Source organism: Lepidothrix coronata, unplaced genomic scaffold, assembly GCF_001604755.1.
Source record: "Lepidothrix coronata isolate B3197 unplaced genomic scaffold, Lepidothrix_coronata-1.0 Scaffold82, whole genome shotgun sequence".
NCBI classification, from domain to species: domain Eukaryota; kingdom Metazoa; phylum Chordata; class Aves; order Passeriformes; family Pipridae; genus Lepidothrix; species Lepidothrix coronata.
This window is the reverse complement of record NW_016690262.1, coordinates 3779904-3805057: the sequence shown is the minus strand read 5'-3', so window position 1 is coordinate 3805057 and position 25154 is coordinate 3779904. Positions and strand designations below refer to the sequence as shown.

General features: G+C 37.1%; 1 protein-coding gene across 1 annotated transcript; it reads left to right on the top strand.

Moving 5' to 3' along the window:
• NAA15 (N(alpha)-acetyltransferase 15, NatA auxiliary subunit) lies at nucleotides 1–24675 on the top strand. Its single transcript, XM_017820329.1, has 19 exons — nucleotides 1–104; nucleotides 978–1082; nucleotides 1708–1865; nucleotides 4196–4330; nucleotides 4503–4656; nucleotides 6978–7097; nucleotides 7746–7841; nucleotides 7975–8081; nucleotides 8518–8590; nucleotides 9317–9486; nucleotides 10021–10173; nucleotides 12223–12351; nucleotides 14801–15014; nucleotides 16162–16355; nucleotides 18477–18585; nucleotides 18951–19049; nucleotides 19780–19923; nucleotides 20352–20449; nucleotides 23167–24675. The coding sequence occupies exons 2-19, from the start codon at nucleotides 989–991 to the stop codon at nucleotides 23365–23367; spliced, it is 2448 nt and encodes an 815-aa protein (XP_017675818.1). The 5' UTR covers nucleotides 1–104; nucleotides 978–988; the 3' UTR covers nucleotides 23368–24675.
• Nucleotides 24676–25154: the final 479 nt, after the last annotated feature.

The following is a 25154-nucleotide window of genomic DNA, read 5'->3' as shown; positions in this document are numbered from 1 at the left end:
TTCTGTTCTTCTTCAACAGAGGTGTTATGAACACAAGCAGTATAGAAATGGGCTGAAGTTCTGTAAACAGATCCTTTCCAACCCAAAGTTTGCAGAACATGGAGGTAAGTTTTCAAATGGTATGTGCTCTCTTTTTTTCCCCGTACTTTACAGTAGAGTAATAATTTTAAACTTTGATAGTATGTTGCTGCTAACCTTCTGCCCGTGAAGCATTGAGAGTGTCCAGAAACTTGCATATTAAGCACTTACTGTTGGTAAGATTTGTCATTTTTAAGACTAATCTTACCAGTAGTCGTAGCTTGCCATTCTTGAGCCTCCAAGTCTAAAACTCCTTATAGCATGGTGCAGGTTTCTCAAGACAAGTATGTATGGCTTAGATCACTTTTCAGGGGAAATTGGTGTTCACTCACATGAAAGTGAAAGATGAAAGGAAGAGGCTGAATATTGTTCAGTATGTCTGTCATCTCTGTGGTCTGCCACTTCTCTGAAGGAGTAGTCTTATTCTAAAAGAAGAAAAAGGTGTTTGTCCTCTGCTGTATTTTCAGTTAGTTCTTAATACTGAGTTGAAAGTTTCTTTCCACTGTTCAGAAATGTTTTGTGGGTTTTTTGCAACTAGTTTGGCATGGCTGGATGTGTGGAAGTCTCAGGGTTGTGAATAAATACTTGAGTAGTTATAACGTGCCTTTACATTAAAAAATCTCCAAGTGTTTGTAGAGCAGACAGTTTTTAGTGCCTTTAAAATAAAATGTTACTTTGTTTTGGTGGAAGTAATATATGAGGTTTGTTGTGATGTATGATACACTTAAATGAATAATCCGACAGTATAGTTTTCCACGAGAAAAAAAGAATGGGAAATATTGATGCTGATGACTGAATCTAAATTTGCATTTATGCTATATTTAGTGTTGCTATACTAAGCTTAAAACCTATGAAAATGAGTAACTGATACTTATTTAATTTTTTTTTTCCTATTTTAGAAACCTTGGCAATGAAAGGACTAACATTAAACTGTCTAGGGAAGAAAGAGGAAGCTTATGAACTTGTGCGTAGAGGCCTAAGGAATGACTTGAAGAGTCATGTCTGTATCCTTTTTGAAACAAGGCTTTTGGTTATGAATTGAAAAGGTTTATTTCTACAACTACTTGATTTATAGCATAGCCAGTACCACTGACCTTCACACTGGAAGTTCAGAATTTTCAGTTTGGTTTCTAGTACATAAGAATATTTTGTCTGAGCTGTCCAAAGGGCTTTGCAGCATTCCTTGCAGTCACAGTTAGCTCAAATATTACTCTGGCTTGCATTGTGTGTTATTTTGATCACTGAACTGCAACTCTAAACTTGTGGTGGGCATTTAAGCATGTGATTTGCTCTAAAAACATTAGTAGTTGCCATTACATTGTTAAAGACTTGTCATAGAGTGCAGGAAGTGCAAGCACTTCAGTTATCTAAAAATGTGTTCAAGTAAGCCTAGTAGTGTTTTCAGAGATCCTCTTACTTTATTTCTTCCCCCAGTATGTGAAAAGTAAAGCTTACAGCACGTTATATGAACCTTATACATATAACTGGCAAAGTTCTCTGATGAAAAGAATTGTAATGTTACTGTCCTTTTATAAAACAGCTCAAGAGCTTGTTGCTTACTGTTCTATCGCTGTTAGATCTGTTTTCTCCCTACTCCAATTCAGTGGAAGCCTTAACAGAGTTTTCTAGGTTGGCATGTCTATGGCCTTCTTCAGAGGTCAGACAAGAAGTATGATGAAGCTATCAAATGCTATAGAAATGCACTGAAATGGGACAAAGACAATCTTCAAATCTTGAGAGATCTTTCTCTGCTACAGATTCAAATGAGGGATCTTGAAGGTTACAGGGTAAGTATACATACTGCCTTTAATCATCATCTAGGAAACTGCAGCAAAGGTGTCAGATTGTTTAATGACACTTTGAAAAAAAATATACATTAGATCCAGTGTTAAAACTATGTGCCACTCAATGCAATTTCTGTAAAGTACGTAGATTTAATGGCATATTAAATTATGTGTTTCCAGGTTAGTGCAGAATTGCTTGCATTTCTTATTTTTTTGGTGCTATATAATCCAGCTGTAGACGTTCTCCAGTCTTATGTTCTTGAAATAATAATAATAATACAAGGCAAATTCCATCATAATTTCATGCAGTATGCTGCATGAACCATCATACTTTGCTTCCCGGCTCCTTTGGGTCCAAATATTTCCCGCGAGCTGTAAGATTGTGGATCAGACCTCTTGAGTACTCCTCTTCTTTCTTGATTTAATTCTCAGAGTGCTTAGATTACTGTCTTGTTTTCTGCTGTTTGCTTTCTAGTAAAGCTGACTGCAGTTTGTTAACTTAGACCACAGCCCTTTTCCTGCCTGTTGCTGCAGCACCCAGTTATTTGCTGCCTTGCGTCAGTTGTTTATTTGCCACCTGAGATGTTGTTTTTTGCTACCCAACATTTACAAGGTGGTAGTGCCATGGCAATGATACTCCTGTAAAGAACACAAACTTTCTGTTGTCTCCTCTACAAATGCTGCTCCTAATGTAGTTAGGGTGGTTTTTTTCTGTCACCTCGAATTGTGAACTGATGTGTGCCAATACCTTTATTTTCTTAAAAATTAGCAGGTGCCGTTTAGTATGTGTATTGCAGAGATGTTGATGTGGTTCTAGTTGCAACCTGTGATCAATGGATGGCTCACATAGGATTAGAAAGCAATTACTATGGAAGGTTTGTTTTTTTATTACTGTGCCATCCAAGGAGAGATGGCAATGGTCACTCGAACATTAATGAATTGGAAAAACCCCCTTAGTTCCTCCATGTTTTTGTGCCTGGAAACTTGTCTGATTTTCAGCTAATGTAGACTGGTATAATACAATATTCCTTTCCTCTGGAAAAAAAAAAAAAGAGATTTTTTACCTGAGAGACCTTGAATCATTTTTTGGGGGCACATTTTCATCTTTTCAGGTGTTCTTTGCACGACTAAAGTCGTGGTTGTTAAAACAAATTAGTTGGTCTCTTAATAGATTATTTCCTTTTCAAATTAGGATAATGTTCATGCTTACATTACAGGTATGCCAAGAGCAAATTCTGTTCCCAGAGCTGTGTGGAACCATCAGCTAGTACAGGTCTTCAGTGGACTTATTCCTGAGTCAGGGCAATTTTTAATCGCTACTTTTTTCATATTAATAATTCAGAAATGTGATTCCTCTCTTGCTGAGACAAGATAGCTAACACTTAGCATAGGTGCCAAATACATTTGCAAATGTATGTTCTCTTGGCCTCTGGATAAATACATGTTTAGCAATTACAAAATTTGTATTCACAAGTAACATGTGGTTATAGAATGCATTAAGAATTAAATGTTAAGATGCTTAGAACCCAGTAATGCATGACTGGTTCATATGCTGGTTTCTGAAGAACGTGAATTTACTCTCAAAACGGGGAATAACCTTGTGTTTTGGGTTGGGTTTTTTATTTTGCTTTAACTTCCACCCTCTCCTACTTCATAATATTTTGACTGATCATCATTCTAGTCAAACTGCTGTAACTAGTTTTAGTTCTTTGTTAATCCCTACTTCTGAAAGTTTGGGCTTTTTCAGTAGATAGTAACTTTTTCCCTTTATTTTAAATTACTTGAAGGTGCCTTTCAGGAGTCTGTAACAAAACAAGTAATAACTTTTTTGTCAGATTAAAACTGTGTGATACCAAGCAAATCTGATGCATTTTCCAACTGTAATTTTCTTCTTGCCAAAGGACAGGGACGTGTTTGCGTGACCTATGTTGCCTAACAACACTTTTAAGGATTTAATACATACATACTTTCAAGGTGAATTTGAAACACCAGTAAATGTTCCTGCAACTCATCCCAAAGTATCCTTAATTACCTTCTGTTCATAAGCAGTAAGACAGGAAAAGCATGTGTGTCATACATTAACAAAGTTAGTCTGACTCATCTGGATTCAACTGGACATGATGTGTTATTTTGTGTGCTGTTTTGTTTTTTTATTTGGTGAAGACCATCGTAGTTTAAAGATTATTCTTTTTTTTGGTTAAAAAAAAGGAATGTGGAAAACTAACTTTTAGTGACCTCCTTAAATACTAGAATACTGAAGACAGATTACTGCCTAATGGATTCTACAGAGTATCAGAATAAAGTCAGGAAAATTAGTAGCTACTTTTTTGCAGGAAACGAGATACCAGTTGCTCCAGCTCCGACCTGCACAGCGAGCGTCATGGATTGGTTATGCCATCGCTTACCATCTGCTGGAAGACTATGAAATGGCAGCAAAAATTTTAGAGGAATTCAGGAAGACACAGCAGGTAAGAGGAGAACATGAAATTCCTGTGTGGATTGCTGCTTAACCCAAAAATAAAACACTGCTTCCTTTCATGATGGGAAAACTTTGTGCAGTTTCTTCAGTCAAATGAATCTGACCCCAAATTCTGGAATCAGAAGGCTGAACTGTCTCCTGTGTTTTGCTTTCCTGTGTAGACATCACCTGATAAAGTGGACTATGAGTACAGTGAGCTGCTGCTCTATCAAAACCAAGTCCTCCGGGAGGCAGGACTATATAAAGAAGCCTTGGAGCATCTTTGTACCTATGAAAAGCAGATTTGTGATAAACTGGCTGTCGAGGAAACTAAAGGTAATTACTTTGTGAAGATACGTTTAAATACATAGCACACAGCGGGCTGTCTGTACTGTCAGCTTTCCCCATCTTTTGTAACTTCAGCTTTCATTTGGTTTTAGATTAACTTATTTAATTTTGCTGTTGTAAAGGGCTGCTTGTCTTGCAGCTGTTGAGTCCCGGTCATGCTCTTCTCCCAGGTCATGATGTAAGACATCAACAGACTGAAACTTGTAATCTAACAGGTGTTTTAGACAGATGATCCTGAACTGGTGTCCTGAAGTTCTTTTAGAATAGTGTACCCAGACCCATTCTGTTACAGCTTTCCTAGTGGTCCTGACAGGGATGCCACTTGCTGAAGGGGAAGAATCATCTTTGGCACAGTAGAAGGCTTTTAGTTGTACTCAGTCACCCTTGCAGAATATATAGAGATAGTCTCGTTGTTGGGTTGCCATCTATAGGCTTCTGCTGTTCTATTATTATAAACTTAGTGTGTAATACTATAGCAGATCAATGTAATAGTGTATCTTATATTGCATAGCTGGAATTGCAGAGTGATAGTTCATTCTCATAGCTCTGTTAACAGGTGCACTTCCTTAAAGCATGTTTTCTTCCTTTACTGCTTGTACAGTCTTTCTGGGAAACTTCTGTTTGGATGATTGCTTGAAGCAAAGAGAAGAAATTTTTTATTCCCTCATATTATTCGTATAGATGTTGTAGCTAATTCCCTGTTTCTGCTAATGGTAATCTCACTGTCCTGCAAAATGAACCTAGGCATTTAGTAGTGGTAGTATTATGGGAGATGTGTGGCACTTCCTCAAGGAAAATGTTTGCAGATGACTCTCCGTGGGTGCAAATACATTATTTGATTTGCATATTAAAGGATATGGATGTAGAAATTACACTATCACAGACCGGTTTTGAAACATAGTAGCAGGACTTTTGGGGGTGGGAGTGTGTTTTTATGACTTACCTGAAAGATCTTTTGGCATACTTGGTGTTTTTTAAGTGTTTAAAGGTCCAAGGCTGGTAGTGAAATAGGATTTTCAAGTAGGACTGCATAAAAAAGAAAAGTAAACCCCACACCAAAAGCCAAACCAAAACACACAACCTCCAAGTAAGTTACCAGAAAAAAAAAAGAATGGAAATACTCTTTGCAGTCTGTGTGTTTTCAACAGTGTCAACAAATTAATTTTTTGGGGCACAGCTCCCATTGTATTCTTTGGTCTGGCTTAGCTGCTGCATATGCTACTGCTAATAAATAAGTGCTGTGTACAAATTTTAAATGCATGTGTAAAAACCATTGTGAATGAAATACAACTGACAAACACTGAATATTGTATTGACATTTGCCACTGTTAGATAGAAAAAAATTAGCTTGCACCTTGAAGAAAGAATTCAGGTTTATTTTCCCAATTCATTCTCAGTGGGTGGACTACTGATGTTTTCCTGGGCATTAGATTCTGTGTGTATTCCTCGAGTTATCCAAACTATGGGAAGCAGCATCTTGTGGCAAAATGGCATGTCAGTTGTGTGATGCAGGGAAGAAGAGAGGCAATGCTGAGTTGCATTTTCCTCTTGAAACCAGATGAGGAAATCTTACCTTAATGTAGAATGACACTGTTCACCTGTGGCACGTGATCTGCTTGTGCCTAACATCTGCCAGTAGCAAAACTTCGTAAAATATGTTTTTTCCATTTTTTTTTTTTTTTTTGTAAAATATGTAAAATACAAAATGGGAAATTGACCCCTGCAATTCCAGCATTAGCAAAGATGCTTTACACAGTTGTTAGACCTAGGCTTTATTTTTAACAGTTTTATCTTCTGTTCAAGTATCATTAAAAGGAAACTTGTTTGCAGAATCTTGAGAATCCATTCATCAAATCAGTGGCTTGATTAAAAACACTGAAGTTAGTTTTATGAAATACCAGACTGAAGAAACATTCTTTTATTTGCACCTCTGCAGTTTCAGTTTGGTTTTCAAGATGCTAAATAGTGTACTGCTTTTAGTTGCCTTCTGTGGTAAAAACTGCACTTAAAGTAACCAGTCACCTCAGTAAGTAAGAAAAAAACCCATGTGCATCTTGCTTTTAACAGTAAATTTTCAAGTAAATTTTAGGAGTTATGGGCTGAGTTGTAAAATCTTATTGTAATGGCAGCTGTTGTCAAAGTAAAAGCATATCTGTCAGCTAGTTTGTAATGCCATTGTGGTCATTTTTTCAAAGAACTTAGAATCTACAGGGAGTTAAGATTATCTGGTGTCTTCCTGTAGAGTGATTAATGTTAGACTGCTTCAGTATCTTGTTACCTTAATTTAAAACTTCTTGAATTTCACACAGGAGAACTCCTGCTTCAGCTTGGCAGACTTGAAGAAGCAGTTGAAGTCTACAAAGGACTGCAAGAAAGAAATCCTGAAAACTGGGCTTACTACAAAGGCCTCGAAAAGGCACTTAAGCCAGGTAATTATTTCATATCTTGTAGTAAATAAACTTTTTCTGCATGTTTGAAATTTATATATGTATGAAAAACTTGTATTGCTTTAAATATTAAAACTATTATTTTAAAAGTCCTCATTTAAGTTTTCCATTTTAGTCATAGTGTGTACATGTTATCATAATGCTGGGGTTTTTTTAAGAAAGACTGGAGATATTTCTGGTATTGTTGTTACCCTTGTCTTATCTAAAATCATAGAATCAAAAAAATACAGTAGTCTTTGTGTGTGGTTGAAAGAATAGAATTATTTCCTAGAAGACAGTTTTAATTTAGAGTTTTACTTTACTGTCTGTTATCTTATGTTGTAGCTAATACAACTGAAGGGCTTTCTTTGAAGATTTTAGCACAGTGATAAGGCAGGAACTCAAAGATGAGAGATTAAGCAGTTAGTCTTGGGAAGAGGAATTAACAGATACTGAGTACCTTGGAATCATTTAGTGCATCAGTTTTAAAAACAGTATAGAGGAAATTGATGTTCTTTAGGAAGCATGGAGCTTTTAGTTGATATATGTATCCTGATCTTATTTTTAGCCAGATACAAATCACTTTCCTTGCCCCCCTTTCCCTTCTTGCCAAAAAGGAAGGGAAAAGTAAACTGGAAAATTCTCTTGCAGCTAATATGATGGAGAGGCTAAAGATCTATGAAGAGGCCTGGACTAAATACCCAAGGGGACTAGTTCCAAGAAGATTACCATTAAACTTTTTGTCTGGTAAGTGCATTTTTGCTGAGCAGGTAGTGATCAACACTTGTGTTTCTGAGATGCTGTTTTAACAGCATAAACAGTCTGCAATTGATGAGTAATGTCTGGTAAAACAAAATCAACAGGTCTTTTTCCTCTCAAGGTGAAAAGTTTAAGGAATGTCTGGACAAGTTTCTAAGGATGAATTTCAGCAAAGGTTGCCCACCAGTCTTCAATACTTTGAGGTCATTATATAAAGACAAGGAGAAGGTGAGTGTTTTTAACCACTTTTTACCTGTTCTATGTGGTAACTGTGGTGCATTAAAGACATAAAGGAGACTTTTCTTCAGTGTTCACTCCATCAGCACTGCTGCATGTTACAGCCTGGTATAGCTAAAAAAAAAAAATGAAGTACATGCATACATCAAGCAAGCATAGTCTTGTGCCAACTTGGTAAATGTAGAAAACTCAGATTTACGTATTCTAAGCTGTGTAAATGTTCACCAAAGGAGGCTTGGTTTTAATTTGTTGAAAATAGATGTGAGTTTGAGTATACGTATTGTTCCCATATGTAATGTAATTCAGGATATTGCAGAATTTTCTTACCAAAAATAACTAATTTGGGTAACACCAAGTAGCTGAGGTTGAAATAAAATACCATCTGGCTCACAGATTATTTTTTGTGTGTCTTGTCTTGCATGTGTAGGTGGCAATCATAGAAGAGCTCGTGATAGGTTATGAAACCTCTCTAAGAAGCTGCAGGTTATTTAACCCAAATGGTGAGTGCCAAGACTGTTGTACTCCATGGAAGTAATGCCTGGTGTAACCATTGTGTCCATTCAGAGGTGGGGAACTAGTGGGGAGTGAAGAAATAGAGATGATTTTTTTCCTTTTTCCCCCTAACATGGAACTCTACCATAGCTGTCAAATGTAAAGTCTGTATTCAAAATGTAGTCACTTGTTCTGAACTTTTTTCCCGGATCCATGAATTTGGTCATCTCTTTGCAGTTTTGACTTCAGATATTCTATTTTAAAGACTTGAGTTTATCACTGTTGAGGAAACTGAAATTTGAAAGCTGCGTCAAATCTTTAATTACAGAACGTCAAACAAAAAAAGAACATGCACTGATAGCTCAACCTTCATGGAGAGGTAGTTTTTGAGCTTTTGTTGGAGGCTGGGTTTTCTTTTCTTGGAGGTTCTGCACATCGATTGCCCCGACTAAGGGAATACTTGGAACAAACTGCAGCTCCCTTCTGACCCACTAACTCCCTTTCCATTAAAACCACAGAATGACAAGGGAACAGGATATGCTCAAGTCTTGCATAGACTTAGAAGCTAATGTACTTACCTGGACCCAGTTGGTTGGAAGCACTCCCAGGTCTGGTGTGACAACCTGACATAGTGGCAGAATTAACTTCAGTGTGTGTATTTATAGCTCTCTGCTTCTGGCATGTTGTTTTAATAAACTGAACAAAAGAGCCTCTCTCTGTTCTGCTCCCTCCAGATGATGGCAAAGAAGAACCTCCAACCACTTTACTCTGGGTCCAGTATTATTTGGCTCAACATTATGATAAAATTGGACAGCCGTCCCTGGCTCTAGAATATATAAATGCTGCTATAGAAAGTACTCCCACTTTGATAGAACTCTTCCTTGTGAAGGCAAAAATCTATAAGGTAAGTGTGGCTTATCCTTAGTGACCAGAGGTTATTCATTTGTTATGAATGTGAGTTTTATCGAGTTTCTAGATAAGGATATTGTTTAGGTACCTGGGGGCTTTTTCTTGCTCCATATCAATAAGCCCCTGTGAAGGTTTTTAAGTAAGTAAAGGACAAATGTACAGGAAAATGTAAATTCTCAGTTTAAAAATCGCACTGATAAATTTGAGTCTTTCATCTATTTTTACCCTGGATTGTTTAACTACTTAGAAACAGTTTCCCAGCTACACTATGATATTGTATCAGAATGGGATTATCCAAAGCAGTCCTTTAAGCATTTTCAGGAAAAGCATCTAGTGCTAAAAGACCAATAATTCCATAATGAGGGAAAGTGATTTTACTGCTTTTTTTAATTTAAAGATCTGTTGCTTTTGAAGAAAGCTATTTATTAAAAAATGTCTAGAAAGTTAACCGATTTATGTTAAACAGCAAGTAGATAAAATGTGCATGTTTTATAATTACTGAATCTGACTCAAATTTCTATCTCTTTAGCATGCTGGAAATATTAAAGAAGCTGCAAGGTGGATGGATGAGGCTCAGGCTTTGGACACAGCAGACAGATTTATCAACTCCAAATGTGCAAAATACATGTTGAAAGCAAACTCCATTAAAGAAGCAGAAGAAATGTGTTCTAAGTTTACACGGGTTTGTTGCTTTTAGCTACGGCTCTTTTGGATAATCTGGGCCTAATCCCTTGTGGAATAACTTTGTGTTTTAACTTTGCACTGACCTCTGCTGTAATGTTTAAGTTCTGTTTCAGAGCAACTGTGTTTTCTTGCTTCACTTGTGGTAGTCCATAGCAGGGTTTGAATTATTCTGGGATAGGCATGATCCATAGCATTAATTGAAGGGTCTATAAAGCTTGGATTTGATTATTTTTGCTAGGTAGGAAAAATGCAGCATTTTTGTTTTAGAGAGAACTTCTCAGTAAATAATTTCTTCACAGTAATCTTTGGGGTTAATGTTGATTCTATAGGATACTTGAAAGACCTGGTAAAATTGCACATCTGGTTAAATGTCTCTTTTGAGTTGTTTTTTTTCTAATGGTGGTAAGTTAGAGAATTCAAACTTCTCTTGGAACATAATTTTTGTGTGACTACCAGGTGAAAGGCTTTCTGAGATGTCTTTCTTGTGTGAACAAACTTTCATCCCTAAGGCCGTGTTTAACTGTGGTGGAGGGAAGCTGCATGTTATATCTTTTTTTATTTTTCCATCTGCTTACACATGACCAGTTATCTGGTAGAAAAAGTTTTGCCTTGTGCAGATTGCTTAATTTCATACATCACTTGTGTCCCTGCAGTAACCCATTTTGATAGGTTTGATGGTCACACAGGTTAGTTACTTCGTTTAAATTTACTTCACTTGATGTTATTCTTTCATAACTGAAAGTCAAAGCAGCTCAGTGAAGTCTTCCCAGACTATTTGTCAAGTGATAGTTTTAGGATACAGGTGATATCATTTATATGTTGTCTGTGGGAGACAGGCAACAAGCTCTTGGGATCTACCTTCAAAGGTAAAGCCTTTTCTGTTTGTTGTCCCATTTTTCTCCTCTCTTGAAGAGCAAGAGAAACCTGGAATAAGTTGGGTTGAATGGAGAGGAGGGGGAGCAGTTTTTATAAGGGAAAATCTGGAGGGTCTTTGTGAAATGTGTGCAGGCAAACATGAGGGCAGGGGAAGTTCTGTTTTGTATAAACTCAGTAACTTTATGTGGGGTTTTTGATGGAAATCTGATATGAATTTAGTTGATTTGACCTCCCTCAATGCCTTAAGCAGCTTTAAGATGATGTCAAAAAAGCAAGCATACCAGTTACCCAAAACTGAACTTGAAAAGTATAATTTGATGATATGGCTCTGTGTAATCTTTTTATCTCTTTTTGATCTTATGTCTAGTGCTCAAATACAAGCTTCTTAATTAAAAAAACAGTTAAAGGAGACCTAAAGTAACCATAATGCAAATGGAACTGACATTTTTTTCTCACTTCTAGCTGCCTAAATCAGGCTGTTTTGAACGCTGCCTTTCTCTTTCATTGCTAAGTCCTCCAGATCTGTGCAAGTATATATAAATACCAGATTTGAAAGACAACTGTAATCTCCTTTTTTGAACCAGAAGGTGTCTTGAGTTAACAGTGTTCCTTTTGCCTTGCCACTGCTCCCTAGTACTGATGGCATAAGAAATCATCTACTACTGCTGTCAGTTAGTACACTTAGCTGAATCAGCAGTTCTCTGGAAGGTACAGATGGCAGCTTTAGTTAAGAAAAAAAAAAAAATTCCTGCAGGATTTCCTGCAGCTGTCAGTGTCTTGCCATGTGCTAGAACTTTCCTGCCATTTTTTTTCATGCCACAGTGTGTTACTTGTGTGCACACAGTGTTAAAAACACTGAATGAAGGTCTCACCTATCCTGAAGCTGAGGAACCGTCACAGTTAAATGGTCACTACCTGGCTCTTCATTGTTTCTTTCTGACTCTTCCAGTAAATGTAACAAAGGTTTTTATATTTTTCTTAAATTGATGAACAAAGCAAGTCCATCTTAACTGTGGCATTTCCGACTTTCAGGACTCCAGTTCTGAGACTGAGCATTTCTTTGGATAGCATCCTTATTTGTACTTTTAATTAGGACAAGATAAAAAGGAAAAAGCAGTCAACAAATGGAATGAGAGATTTATTTTTTATGCAATGCTGTTTTTGCTTTTAGGAAGGAACCTCGGCAGTAGAGAACTTGAATGAAATGCAGTGCATGTGGTTTCAGACAGAGTGTGCACAAGCTTACAAGGCGATGAACAAATTCGGAGAAGCACTTAAAAAATGCCATGAAATTGAGAGAGTACGTATCCAGTTAAACTGCCTAGGTTGGAAAACACTGGTTTAAGTTCACTGTGCTGATATGTTTCTTTTCTGAGCAGTAAAAGTATACTTCATGTAGCTCCAGGAGAGATTTTGTTTCACGTTGGTTACTGGCGAGTTGATAAGTTTACATTTCCTCCTAAAAGTGCCATTGTAAACTGTGTGTTATGAGGAGATTTTTTGAAGTTATTTGAAGATCCAGAAGAGAGAGGAAAACTCTGAGAAGTATTGGCAGTGTACATAAAAACTACGTATTTGGGTAAAAATAAAAACTAAGTGTACTTTAAGTCCAGAAATAACATGACTGAGCTGACAAACCCATTTGTGAAGTAAAGGAAAAAAACATCATTTTAGTTACTGTTTAAGCACTGTTTTAGTGGTAGATGTTAACTTTAAAAAAACAACAAAAAAAATGAAAAACCTCCCCCTAAAAAAAAAAATAAAATTAAGCTACAGTTTAAAAGAAGCTATTGGAAATATAACAACTTCTTAAAGTAGAAATTGTGTTTAAAAAAGGGGGAATACTCGCATATTAAATGCAGATCCATAGTAAGGCAAACAACTCAATTTGGATCCACAACTTAAAAAAAAAAAAAAAAGTATGGGTTTGGTTTTTTTAAAGCACTTTAGGGTCTAGAAAACGACCAGACATCTGAGGGTGTAAATGAAGTGCTGAAAGAGCAGAACTTAGTAGAAAGCTGTGCCTCTTTGCAAACAGAGAGGCTTTAGGAGGTTTCAGCACGGCTGCTTTTCTGCAGAGAAATATTCTCTGTGGAATATTGCCTGTGGAATATTCTCAGAGCAAATTACCAAAGTAACTTGGCCTAGTGAAAGGTGTCCCTGCCTGTGGCAGAGGGTTGGAAATAGCTGACCTTTAGGTCCCTTCCAACCCAAACCATTCTGTGATTTGCCAGGACCATGTTTTGTTCACAGAAATCCTTTAAATAAGTTAGATTCTTGTAAAAGAATATGTCTATTGTAAATTGTCTTGGTTACCAGAAGAGCTTAGCAAAGCTGAAATAAAGTGTTAATTCAGGCCATCCTAAAAAACAAACAAACCAAAACAAAATTTCTAAGGAATTAAGTCACTATGTTTACTTTTTTATTGGATTAATTGATTGAAGGTGTTGCAAAGCTCAAAAATAAAATAGACAAATATGTGGAATTCAGAAACCATCAACAAAGCTTTGGTGTTCTGTAAGAAAAAGCAGTGTCTCTTAAGTCCTTTAGTGGTGCCAGTCATGTTTAGGGCAGTCTAGTTGTTATGTTCTGGATTTCAGAAACACTTTTGATATCATCCTTCACACCATAAAGGATCTAAACTGTCTCAGAAAAAGTAAGAAGTTGATCTCATGGATTTAATAGTTAATTCATGGCTTGGAAAACAGAGTAGGAATAAATAATCAGTTTTTGCAAGAGAAGGGATATACCATGGAGATCATTAAGGTATCTCTGTAGAGTCTCCATTGCTTCATATGTCGATAAATGATCACAGAAAAGGACTGAATAGTGCAAGGACAACACCTGTGCTGTCTCAATACTAAAAGTGGCCCATGAAACATGTTCAATGGTGTAGTCAGTGAATGAGGGGCAAGAAAAATTCTGTGCCTATGCATAAGTAGTAAAAGGTCTTGCATTAATTATTGCTGCTCAGGAAAGAAATCCTAACACTGCAACAACTTCTGTGTTTGTGTGGAGCAGCAGTCAAAAAGACAAGTGGGGAATTAAGTGACTATAGAAATACTTCTATTCAATCATGTGACTGTCATACTGTTTATGTCTCAGTATCACACCTCCTTAAAAAACGTGCTGGTAAAATATGCATGGAGTAACTTCAAAACAAAGAGACTGTAATTAGCTTGTCATGCTCACTGTTTTAGCCTCAGCTTTGACAAACAACAGCTGAGTTTAGGTTGAAGTTGTATGAGGTCATAAATACATGTAGAAGTTCAAGAGGGGCACGGCTTTTGACTGCTTCTCAAACAAAAAGGGATATCAGGTGATGACAGGAAAGTAGAGCTTGAGCAAAAGGAAGTACTTTGTCACACCACGTATTATTTAAGTGTGGAATTCATTGCCATGGTATTCAGTGGAAGTCAAAATTATACTTTTCATTGAAAAAGAATTAGTGAAGTTTATATACAATGAAAGTAGGACCTTTTCCCCTTAAACTGCTAATTGTCAGAGGCTAGTTGCTGTTAAGAGGCTGGCAAATGGTCGAATTTTGTTTTTGACCTAAGGTGCCTTCTGTTCTTTTCACCATGACTTTATTTTTGGAGGGTTTTGTTGACCTTTCTGACAGTTAGGTTGTATTTGTCAAAAAGCAGAGTTTTACTAAACGATTCCTTGGGGGAGAGCGTATTTTAAAAGTCCAGGTTAGTACCTGATTGTTAATACTGACTAAATAATGCTATGTTACGCTGTGTTAGCATTTTGTAGAAATCACGGATGACCAGTTCGACTTCCACACTTACTGTATGAGGAAGATCACCCTTAGGTCTTATGTGGACTTGTTAAAACTAGAAGATGTGCTTCGACAGCATCCGTTCTACTTCAAAGCAGCACGAATTGCCATAGAGATATATTTGAAACTTCATGATAATCCCTTAACAGATGAAAATAAAGAACACGAGGCTGATACAGGTATGCAACCCTCAGGGTTTATTAATTGTGCAGTTTCACTAATTAGTGGATATTTTATGAAGATCTAGCATTCTTGGAGTTGTAAACTGCAGTGGCCAAAAATAAAAGTTTTACACAACTCAAAGCAGGTAAATTGTAACTTTGACTGTGTGTAAAAGTAGATGTTCTGCTGAAAGTTAAACTAATACATGTTTTTATCTTGGTTATTATAAAACAATGATGGGTTTGTAGTGAGAGTTGTAATTCTTAAGTACAAATGTGCTTGTGTTATGGAGTGGCTGTGAAAACATGGAATTCTCATGGTGGTTGGTCTGAAATAACAGATGGAAGCCAATGTGCTTGGTGGTATCATTCTGAGCATTTTAAGAATATGCAAAAATTTCACTAGGTAGCAACTTAAATTTTATCATCTGGCTCGTGATGTAAAAATTACTTTAAAATCTATTGATATATTTTTTTTCCCCTCATCTCTGATTTGAGAGCAACTTAAGTGGCTTGGGGTACCTCAAACAGTATGAATAGAGGCTCATCAGTCCTTCAAGAGGAATTTGTCAACTTTTAGTATTTTTTTAATCTCAGTTCATTTGTGTGGCTTTCAGTTCAAATTAAGACAGGTGGAAGTGTAATAGAATTTATTGCAGCCACTTCTGATGTGTTTTAAATTAACTCTCCATATTCTAATTGGAGGGAAGAGAGGATCTGAATATGAATCAAATGTGTCTGTAGGGCATCAGAAGCAAAGCTGAAATTGTCTATGCCAAAGTGGAGCTATTTCACCTTATTTTTGTTAGGCCATTTAATTGCTACATTAAACATGTGTAATGCCTCAGGGAGAAATCAATGAGTATTGCTGTGCACTTTTACTCCTGGTGCTGGATTTGTGGAGTCGTGCAGTAATTACTCTGTCCCACCTTCAGCATGTGGTTCTAATTCCAACTCCCTGATTCCACTAAGGAATTTGTGAGTTGTGGAGCAGAAGCACAGACTGTAAAGTAATTATTGATAGTAATAAGCTTCTACAGAGGTAATGGCAGCGCTGCTTGTTAGTAGATATGGTTTAAAGAAGGTGGTGGTGTCTTGACAACTGATGGAGACTGTTAATTTTAGACATCAATGTTGTCTGGTTTTGCCCTTTGTGTGTGTACAGCGAATATGTCTGACAAGGAGCTAAAGAAGCTACGAAATAAGCAGAGAAGAGCACAGAAGAAAGCCCAGCTGGAGGAGGAAAAGAAGAATGCTGAGAAGGAGAAGCAACAGAGGAATCAGAAAAAGAAGAAAGATGATGATGATGAAGAAATTGGAGGACCTAAAGAAGAACTTATCCCTGAGAAACTGGCAAAGGTGCTTACTAATGTAATAATGAAGTCATAGAAATTGCTACAGAAGTTGCAGTGAGCACAGATAAAAATAGAAAGCCATTCAGATAACTTGTTTATTTTTTTTGGTGTGGCTTCTCTTCACAGGCAGCATGTTAAAAAGAATTCTTTTCTAGGGGTAGTTTGTTGCATATACTGTTAGCATGGTGAAAATCATGGCTTTTGTGCCCAGTTCTGACAGGCACCAATTGAAGTCCTAAACATTAGCTACAGGTGGAACTATTTTCATGTGTGTATTGCACTAACTTGTTGATTATACCCTACTTCTGGTTGGTCAGATGGAAGTCTTTCTGTTCTTTATGTAAGGTGATTATCATTTGCTCTTTTATGTCCCCTAATATTTTTTTGTTTATTAAGCATAGTCAGCCTGTGGAAGAGGAACCATTGAAGGCTTTAACAGGATTTGTTTGCATTTGTTTTGATTGGGGAAAAAAAAGGGATAAAGCAGCTGTAGTAGTACATAGTAGTACACTAGACTGAGAAAGATTTTGAGATCTGGATTAAGAGCTGTAGAGATATATGAAGGGGAGGTGACCCAGAAGGCTATTGTTTTTGCTAAAACTTATACCTGTAAGGAGCAGGAAAACACTCGAAAAATGTGGGGGTAGATAAGGAAAATACAGAGACCGGAAAAATTAATTTATAGCAATAGTAGAATAGTATCCAAGTTCTGATAGACACAGTATTCACGATGTTCACTTTACACATACAATGAGTATTATTTGCACTTGAGGTGGTATTTGAAGGTTGAGACAGTGAAATTCACTCTGTAGCCAGGAAGCAAGTGACTTAAACTGCACTAGTTATTTAAGAATATTTTTGGTATTCCTGATGTTTAGCTCACTGGCTGCAAGAAGCAGAACTAATTGCACTGCTGGTTAAGATTGAAATGGTCTCAGTGGTGTGTATTGAAATTGAGTTCTGGAGTAGAGGGACATCATGGGATAGCCCAGAAAAAACTAAGCAGTCCCCAAGATTATAGGGAATAGTTGCAGCTGTATAATGCATTCCTTTGGCAAAACTAGTTATGTATTTAAGATGTAGATGTCTGTATAATATAATTATATTCCTAAGTTAGTATTGGAATCACGACACTTCCAAACGCAGTTGGTTCCTAGTGCCAGAGGACCATTTCTGACATAGTTGATCACTTGCAAGCAGTTTTCCTGAAACAGTTGCCCCGGACTTGTTTAGGTGTATAGCTTTGGCATTAGAGGCATAGCTTTGAAATCTGGTTTATTGTGGGTTCCAAACAGTTGATGTGCACAGTGACATATGTAAAATCAACAGCACACAGAAATAATGCAGTTGTTTTTATGGAAGGTGCTGTAGTATGTGTTTAGCAGGAAGGTGTTTGTCTTCAACTCAGTTATTTGCCATCAAGTGTATCACTTCAAGGTTACTAAGTTGTTACTGACACACAACAAATTTATCTGCTTCTTAGAGAGTGGCTTATGTTCATAAAAACAAAAATAGGAAGGACAATAGACAGTTCTTGTTTGACTAATCCTGAATGTCTAGATGGAAGAGCCTATTAAGAATCCTTGCCTAGAATTAATTTGTGTTCAGTCTGCCTGTTTACTGGATTACGCTGGGTAAGACCAGGAGACCTTGGTCAATACCTAGTTGCTTCAAGCTTGCTGTTTGTATCTTGGCTGGGAATGTTGCCATGACCTAGCAGCTCTTAGGAACCTCTCTGGAGTTCACGTCAGCAGAATGTCATGGTCATTTATTAGTCATTTACCATCACCTCAGGCCTATGTGTGTAGGTTGTCGTGGACAGCCCTACTGCCCATTTCAGAGCAGGTTCAGCTCCAGCTGTGTTCACCACTGATGTGTGATAGAAGGCAAAGACTTTTATCTCTATAGGAAAACGTGATTTGTAACCATCACAAAGCAAATTTTTAGACTTTTTAGTCTATGTTTATTGAGTGAAATAATGCAGAATTTGTAACAGAAGAGGTTCTGAGCATCTTATGCACTGACTTAGGAGAGTAACTCTCTGTCTCAAGAATAGCTAATTTTTGTTGCTATAGAGTAGGTTTAAACTTTGACCTGGTTGTGTGTCACTTCCTTCAATCTGTAGGTTGAAGCACCTTTGGAAGAAGCCATTAAATTTTTAACACCCCTGAAGAATTTAGTGAAGAACAAAATAGAGACGCATCTTTTTGCCTTCGAGATTTATTTTCGAAAAGGTAGGTGAAAAAACTAACGAGAGCAAGAAATTTGTGATACATAAAGCTCTACATTAGAACTTAAGCAAAAATTATTCATTGGATGTGAGGAGCCAGTCCCTCTTGAGACACAGAACTATTCATTGGACTGACACCCCAGCCACAAGCAGTCTGTGACAAACCAAAGTGTGAACATTGGGTGATTATCCACTTAATTGGCTGATTAAATACATGCATGTTAGAAGAAACAGCTGTTGCAGTACACTCAGCTATAATTTCTTCTGATCGTTCCAATTTCAAACACTAAATACTCCTGCAACACAATGTAGTGTTCCCACCCACCACGGGTTTTTGAAATTTCCCAACGCTTTTTTTTTTTTTTCCAGAGAAGTTCCTTCTGATGCTTCAATCTGTGAAGAGAGCCTTTGCTATTGATTCTAGTCATCCTTGGCTTCACGAGTGTATGATTCATCTCTTCAGCAGTGGTATGTGTCTGTTTGGTAGGACTTCATCTGTACACACTTCCAGGTGATGCTGAGCCAGCATACAATCACTGATTTTTGGTTTACAGGCCGTTAGCGCAATAATTCAAAATATTTAATACATGTATTAGAAAGCCCTTTAAACAACTGGTTCATGCTAAAACTAGGCATGTTTGTTATGACTGCAGCTGGATTTAGGAGTTATTCCAGTATTAGTAAGTCTTTTCAGGACTTTGAGTAGTGTGGTGAAGCCTGAAAGAGTGAGGGAGTGAAGAAGTGGAACTGTACAGTGAGGAACCTTGCTTTTCTGCTGGCAGCCTGTGTCAGCATGCAAGGAGAAGGCTTTGAATTCTGTCCTTATTGGTAAAAGGTTGGACGGATTCTGCCCCTTCCCTTGCCCCAGAGGTCACCCTTTCTGATGGGGGCTGCAAACTAGATACAGAACAGGCTTGTATGACAACAGTCTTTGAGCCTCATAGATTTTAATTAGTAAGGGTGGGACTGTATGAGTGTAAAAAAGCTTTGGCTTTTTCTAAGCATCAGAAAACTGTCATAGTTAAGCTTTTTCCAACCAGATCCAGTTATTTACCTTTTCAAATTTCGTGCATCTTCCTTCGAGATCCTTTCCAATTATATTAATAATGTAAACGTGAAAAATATTAAATACATAAAGTATATTTTACTGTGATTACCTGTGCCCACCTCAGTTAACTTCTTTTTTCCAATTGAGCAGTATCTGAAAGTAAGGATTTGCCTGATGCTGTTAGAACAGTGTTAAACCAAGAAATGAATCGGCTTTTTGGAGCAACTAATCCAAAGAACTTCAATGAAGCTTTTCTTAAAAAGAATTATGACTCACTGCCACATAGGTTATCAGGTACTTTGCCTTTATCCTTGTTCTGCCCTACCTCTGTGTTTTCTGTGATTACCTGGCAGTGGTATCTCAGTGTCAGCCCAGGTGATGTTACAATCTTTCCCTCAGGAGTGCTTTTCTGCTCTCGGTTTGAGTTCTTCTGACATGATTGCCAAGTTGTCTCTGGTTTTCTTTAATTTTATCTTTGTGCTGCTGTAGTACAAATGTTTGGACCTCTCTGCCCTATCTGTTGTAATTTCTGATGTCTGCTGAATGTTCTAGTGCTTTGTCTACCCGAGTAGGTGTCAAGCTTTGTGCTCCAAGTGGTTCCATTCTGAACTCCTGCTGGAGAGTTCAGTCCCCCTCTTAGTCCTATTAGATCTACTGTATGTTTGTATATAAGACACTTTTGGTCATCGACTTGGTGATGAGTCTTATTTTTCCTCCTGTAGCTGCCAAAATGATGTACTATTTAGATCCTTCCAGTCAGAAAAGGGCAGTGGAGCTGGCAATGACCCTGGATGAATCCCTTATTAACAGAAATCTTCAGGTAACATATTAATAAATTGTAAACAATTTCTGGTGTATCTGTGGGAGCTTTATGGAAATTTTGGAGGTAAGAGGAAGCTGACGTGGTTGCTGTGCCTTATGGTAAGGAGGTTGAGTTGTGAGAGAGAGGGGAGTCAGGTTCATTTGAACTTAATTGTTTAACATCCTTTTCACACTTCTAAATTAATTTAGTTTTGTGATAATATGAAAATAGCAACAACAGAAACCATGTTATTGCCACAGGTAGTGGGAAAACTTATTAAACACAAGAGAATTCACATGGCAAAAGATTCTAAGCTCCCCTGTAAGAAAAGACAGTAGTCTGTCTGAGCTTTGGCTGTCACACGGGTGACTGTTCACAAGAAAAAGATTGACTTAGGAGTGGCCCAGACTCTGGGAAGGCTTTCCATAGTCAACTTTCTGCAAGCTGTGGGAATTACCTGAGGTTTAGTAAAAGTTGCATATGCACATTTTAGCCTTAGTGTGTAGTTTAACGAAAAGCTTCCCAAATTTTGAATCTTTGCCCTATTCTGGTGGTCATGGAATAATCTCCCTGTACCACTGCCCCACGTTCATCTGGGAAGACTGTCAGTTGTGACTTGCAATTTACAGTATTTTAGAAAGGTAATTTTTCTTTGTATTTTCATATGTTTCTCATAAAAATTAATAAACATGGTCTTTTTTCTTCCTTTGACCACATACTTACCTGGCAAAACAGAGAAGGAATAAAATGTCCTCTAAGGTTTTTTTTTTAAGCTTTTTCTAAACTATTTCTGTATCCCAGACAAACTGTTTTCTTTGCATCATGTAAGAGTGTCCAGCACATTTTATTAGAGAGATTCTTTGGCAGGCTGTGCAAACTTATTTCTTTATTGTCCTCTTTGTTTCTGCACTCAGGAATTTTTTAGAGGTATTGGAAGTAAAATTTGTGAACTTTACTATAAAATTGTTCTTCCGTGAGCAAAAATCGATATTTTCCAAAAAAAAAGTCTCTTCGGAAATAGACTGGGTTCAATAGAACTTCAGTTTTTTGTGAAGGATTTTAAGTCATAGTGGAATTTTTGAACCAGACAGAAAGGGGGAAAAGAGACAATAAAAAGCAAATTGCTGAGATTTATCAACTTGTTTAGGATGTTAAAGATCCAGATCCTTTCTCTACGCTGGCTGATTGGTATGGGACACAAACTTGTGTGTTTTAAATCCTGAGTACATATTTAGCAGTTTTCATAAACTTGTCTTGTTTGGGTGTTGTTTTTTGGAATAGCATTTTTTTCTTTACTATTTGAGTGATCTCAAAGAGTTTAAGCCAGGTTATCAATAGATTTAGAAAACAAAAATTAATTTGGCATTAACAGCCTTCTTTTTGCTGTTTTTTGCCTGGGAGTGGGATTTTGGAAATTGGACTGGGGAGAGATTAAAATGTAATAAAAAATGCCTGGTCATTGTGGAGGTGTTAACTTGGTAGGACTAGAGGAAGCATTTAGCAACTCAGAGTGTATAAACATGCTGTATGCTGCCTTGTGATAAAACTGAAAATGGTGAATTCTGGGTACCAACATAAAGTAAGAGTTGGAGTTCTGCTAAACTTTTAGAAGGGAAATTGGAAGTGCCCTAAAAATTGAGAATCGGGGCATTTGCTGAAAGGCATTTTTGTGTGCAGTGAGATCAAATTTATTACATTTCATTTTAGTAAAGACCAGCAAAGAGCAAATGTGAGCAAAAGGGGTTGTTGAAGAGAACTTCATAACCCCACAGCAGGAGGACAGAGCAGTTAATCTCAATACACAGAAGAAATGAAAGCTATACCAAATGTCATAGGAGTGGGAAAAGACTGACTTACTGTGCTAATGCTTGCACACACAGCACAGGCAGATGTTAAATGCTGACAGGCTTTAGTGAGGCTCAGTAGGTTGGTTTCTGATGTTTGCAGTGCAGGTTGGAAAAAGAAAAAAACCTACAGGAAATCTCCTTTTTCTCTTCTAAATCACGAATAAAAATGGATAGGGAACTGCATGTATCTGAAGGATGTGGTAATATCAGAGTACTTTGATTTGATTCACTAGTTACAGGCACACTTCAGCAACTCACATGACCTTAAGTGTAAAATGGGGGGTTTTCCCTACCAGAAGTGTTTTCACATCTAATTATGGTTATTCAGCTAATGCTGTTTTCACATCTTATTTATATTCCACAGTTCACAGAAGTCATTACTAGGAAATTATAGTATGTGTTCTGTATTCATTGTTTTATTTAAAAACACTAAAGGGACATTATGCATTGTTGAAACAGTCAGTGTATCCCCCAACTGGTGGGGTTCTTGGTTGCCAACTAGTAAGAAAAAAAATTTTTTAGGAAAAAAAGGAACAGGTGACAAATGAGTATTTTCATTTTCCAGTCAAGATTTCTAACTGGTTTTCGGATCTCTTTTTAAATTGCATTCTTTAAATCAGACTACCCTGCATTTCATGCTGTGTCTAATTAAAATGGCATTTGATGTTGAATAGGGGCATATAGCCCTCAGAGCAGGTGTGTGGCAGAAATACTACTTTAAACTTGTCTTGTGAGTTTGCTCTTATCTCACACGGCAAAACTGCTGTTTGAAACCTGTAAAAAACACTTGGAGTTTGTTTTCTTTGTAGCATTGTATTTCTGGTTTGTGAGTGTTCAGCTGAATGTTTTAAAAAACCATAACCCTTCTTTATTTTTCTCTTTAATTAGACTTGTATGGAGGTATTAGAAGCTTTATGTGACGGTAGCCTTGGAGACTGTAAAGAAGTATCTGAAACTTACAGAGCAAATTGTCATAAGCTTTTCCCTTATGCTTTGGCTTTCATGCCCCCTGGATATGAAGAGGATATGAAGATCACAGTTAATGGAGACAGCTCTGCAGAACCTGAAGAACTGGCCAATGAAATATGAACAACTTTATTGGAAAAAAAATGACGTTGGACCATATCTGGTGTATAATATTTTTGTCACGCACCTGCTGAATTGTTCTAACTTACACAAAAGAACAGAAGGAAAAAAAAAACCAACCTGGTTGCCTTCAAATAGTTTTACTTTTTTTTTTTATCCTGCTGACAAATATATATATAAAATATCTAACATATTACTGGTTATAGGTTGTTCGGTTTCTTAAAAATTAAAAGCTGCTAAAATTGAAAAAGGAAAAAAAAAAAAAAACAACAACCCTTCTCCCTACCTACCTACCCATCCATGTTTTTAAACTAATTTATATGAGACCTGAAGGGGTATGTGTCCCTCAGAGCAGGTGTGTGGCAGAAATATTAACTTTAAATTTGTCTTGTGAGATTACTGTTATCTCAGACAGCAAAACTGCTGTTTTAGCACTGGATTCTTTCACTGAGCACAAAGAGTTGATGGGGCTTTAGCATCTGACTGATTTTGATACGGGGGATGATTGTGTCCATAGGAAGTATGCAACGGGAATCAGAATACACAGAGAAACCTGCAACATACGTGCTGTGTTGGGGGTGCTTGGACATACAGGATATCAAGCAGAATTAAGAAACATAGTGTGTTCAATAAGCTTGTTGTGTCTCTGAAATTCACTGTACACGATCAGTTTGGTGTTCTTGCACCACAGTTTTTAACTGAAGGAACCAGTTAAAACGGTGTCTCTTGGGATTAAACTTGGCGGGGGTGGGGGGGGAGGTGGGGAGGGGAGAATCAACGTTGCTGTTCTTGACATGAACTTATCAGCGTGGGTTGGCCAAACTTTTTAAAACTGTAATGCAAGAACCAAATAAAAATTATGCACTGTGATGTGGCACCAACTAATTAGAAAGATCGCATGCATTTTTCACGTAGAGTGAAAACAAAATGAGAACATACTATGGCTTGAAGTTGCAAAGAGGAAAACTCCTGACTACCATTTTGACTGATCAAGAGACTAATAGATTAAAACCTCAGCAGGCCTTGTTCATGTTATGCAGAAAAAAAAAAAAATAAAAAAGTGCTGCAGTTTAGATACCTCTGGAACTTTTCCACAGTGTCACAGGTTTGTAATACTTGAAGCCCTACATTTCTTAAGAATATATTTCTTGCTCAGTTGTTTCAGGCAAGCCCAAGACTTTGTAACTTTTAAGGGGCCCAAAATTTTTTTTCAATAACAGACCAGCTTCTTATTCCTGCAGTTACAAATGTAATTTCCTTTGTCAAACATAAGGTACCAAATATAATGCAATAAAACGTTTTGAAAAACAATTGTGTGAATATTTAAACCAATCTATGTTGTACTTTGAAAATGAATGGGTTTGCTAGAGTGCAGCTCAGGGTTGGCTTACTGTGCTGTCCAGTCATGCTAACAATGTCACTCCTGATGGGTGGTCATCAAGTATAAAATGCAGATGCATTATATGTAAATACTGAATGTCTGGGAAGTCCTATAACACAGAATGCTTTGTTACTTGGCTTTTAAGTTCCACCAATGTTAGGTTGAATTTTGTTTTCCAAGTCAAGCTTCAATCTACGAGTCTACTGTGTTAATAATATAGATAAGTGCTCAAATGTTTTCTTTTGTAGGTTCATCATATAAAACAGAGCAGAAATAAACTACAGCTTACAAAGTGAGTGCCTTCTTTGCTGCAGAAGTTGAGTTACAGAGTATCTGTCATGTGGATACACAGCCTTCCTCTTCCACATCATGGGATTCAGCGATATTGACATGTACAGTTAAGAAATCC

Coding starts and splice junctions, on each gene's coding strand:
- NAA15 (XM_017820329.1), top strand. CDS start 989: ATGAAAGGACTAACATTAAACTGTCTAGGGAAGAAAGAGGAAGCTTAT. Junction 9,487..10,020: donor TGAAGGCAAAAATCTATAAG/GTAAGTGTGGCT, acceptor CTATCTCTTTAG/CATGCTGGAAATATTAAAGA. Junction 15,015..16,161: donor AGAACACGAGGCTGATACAG/GTATGCAACCCT, acceptor GTGTGTGTACAG/CGAATATGTCTGACAAGGAG.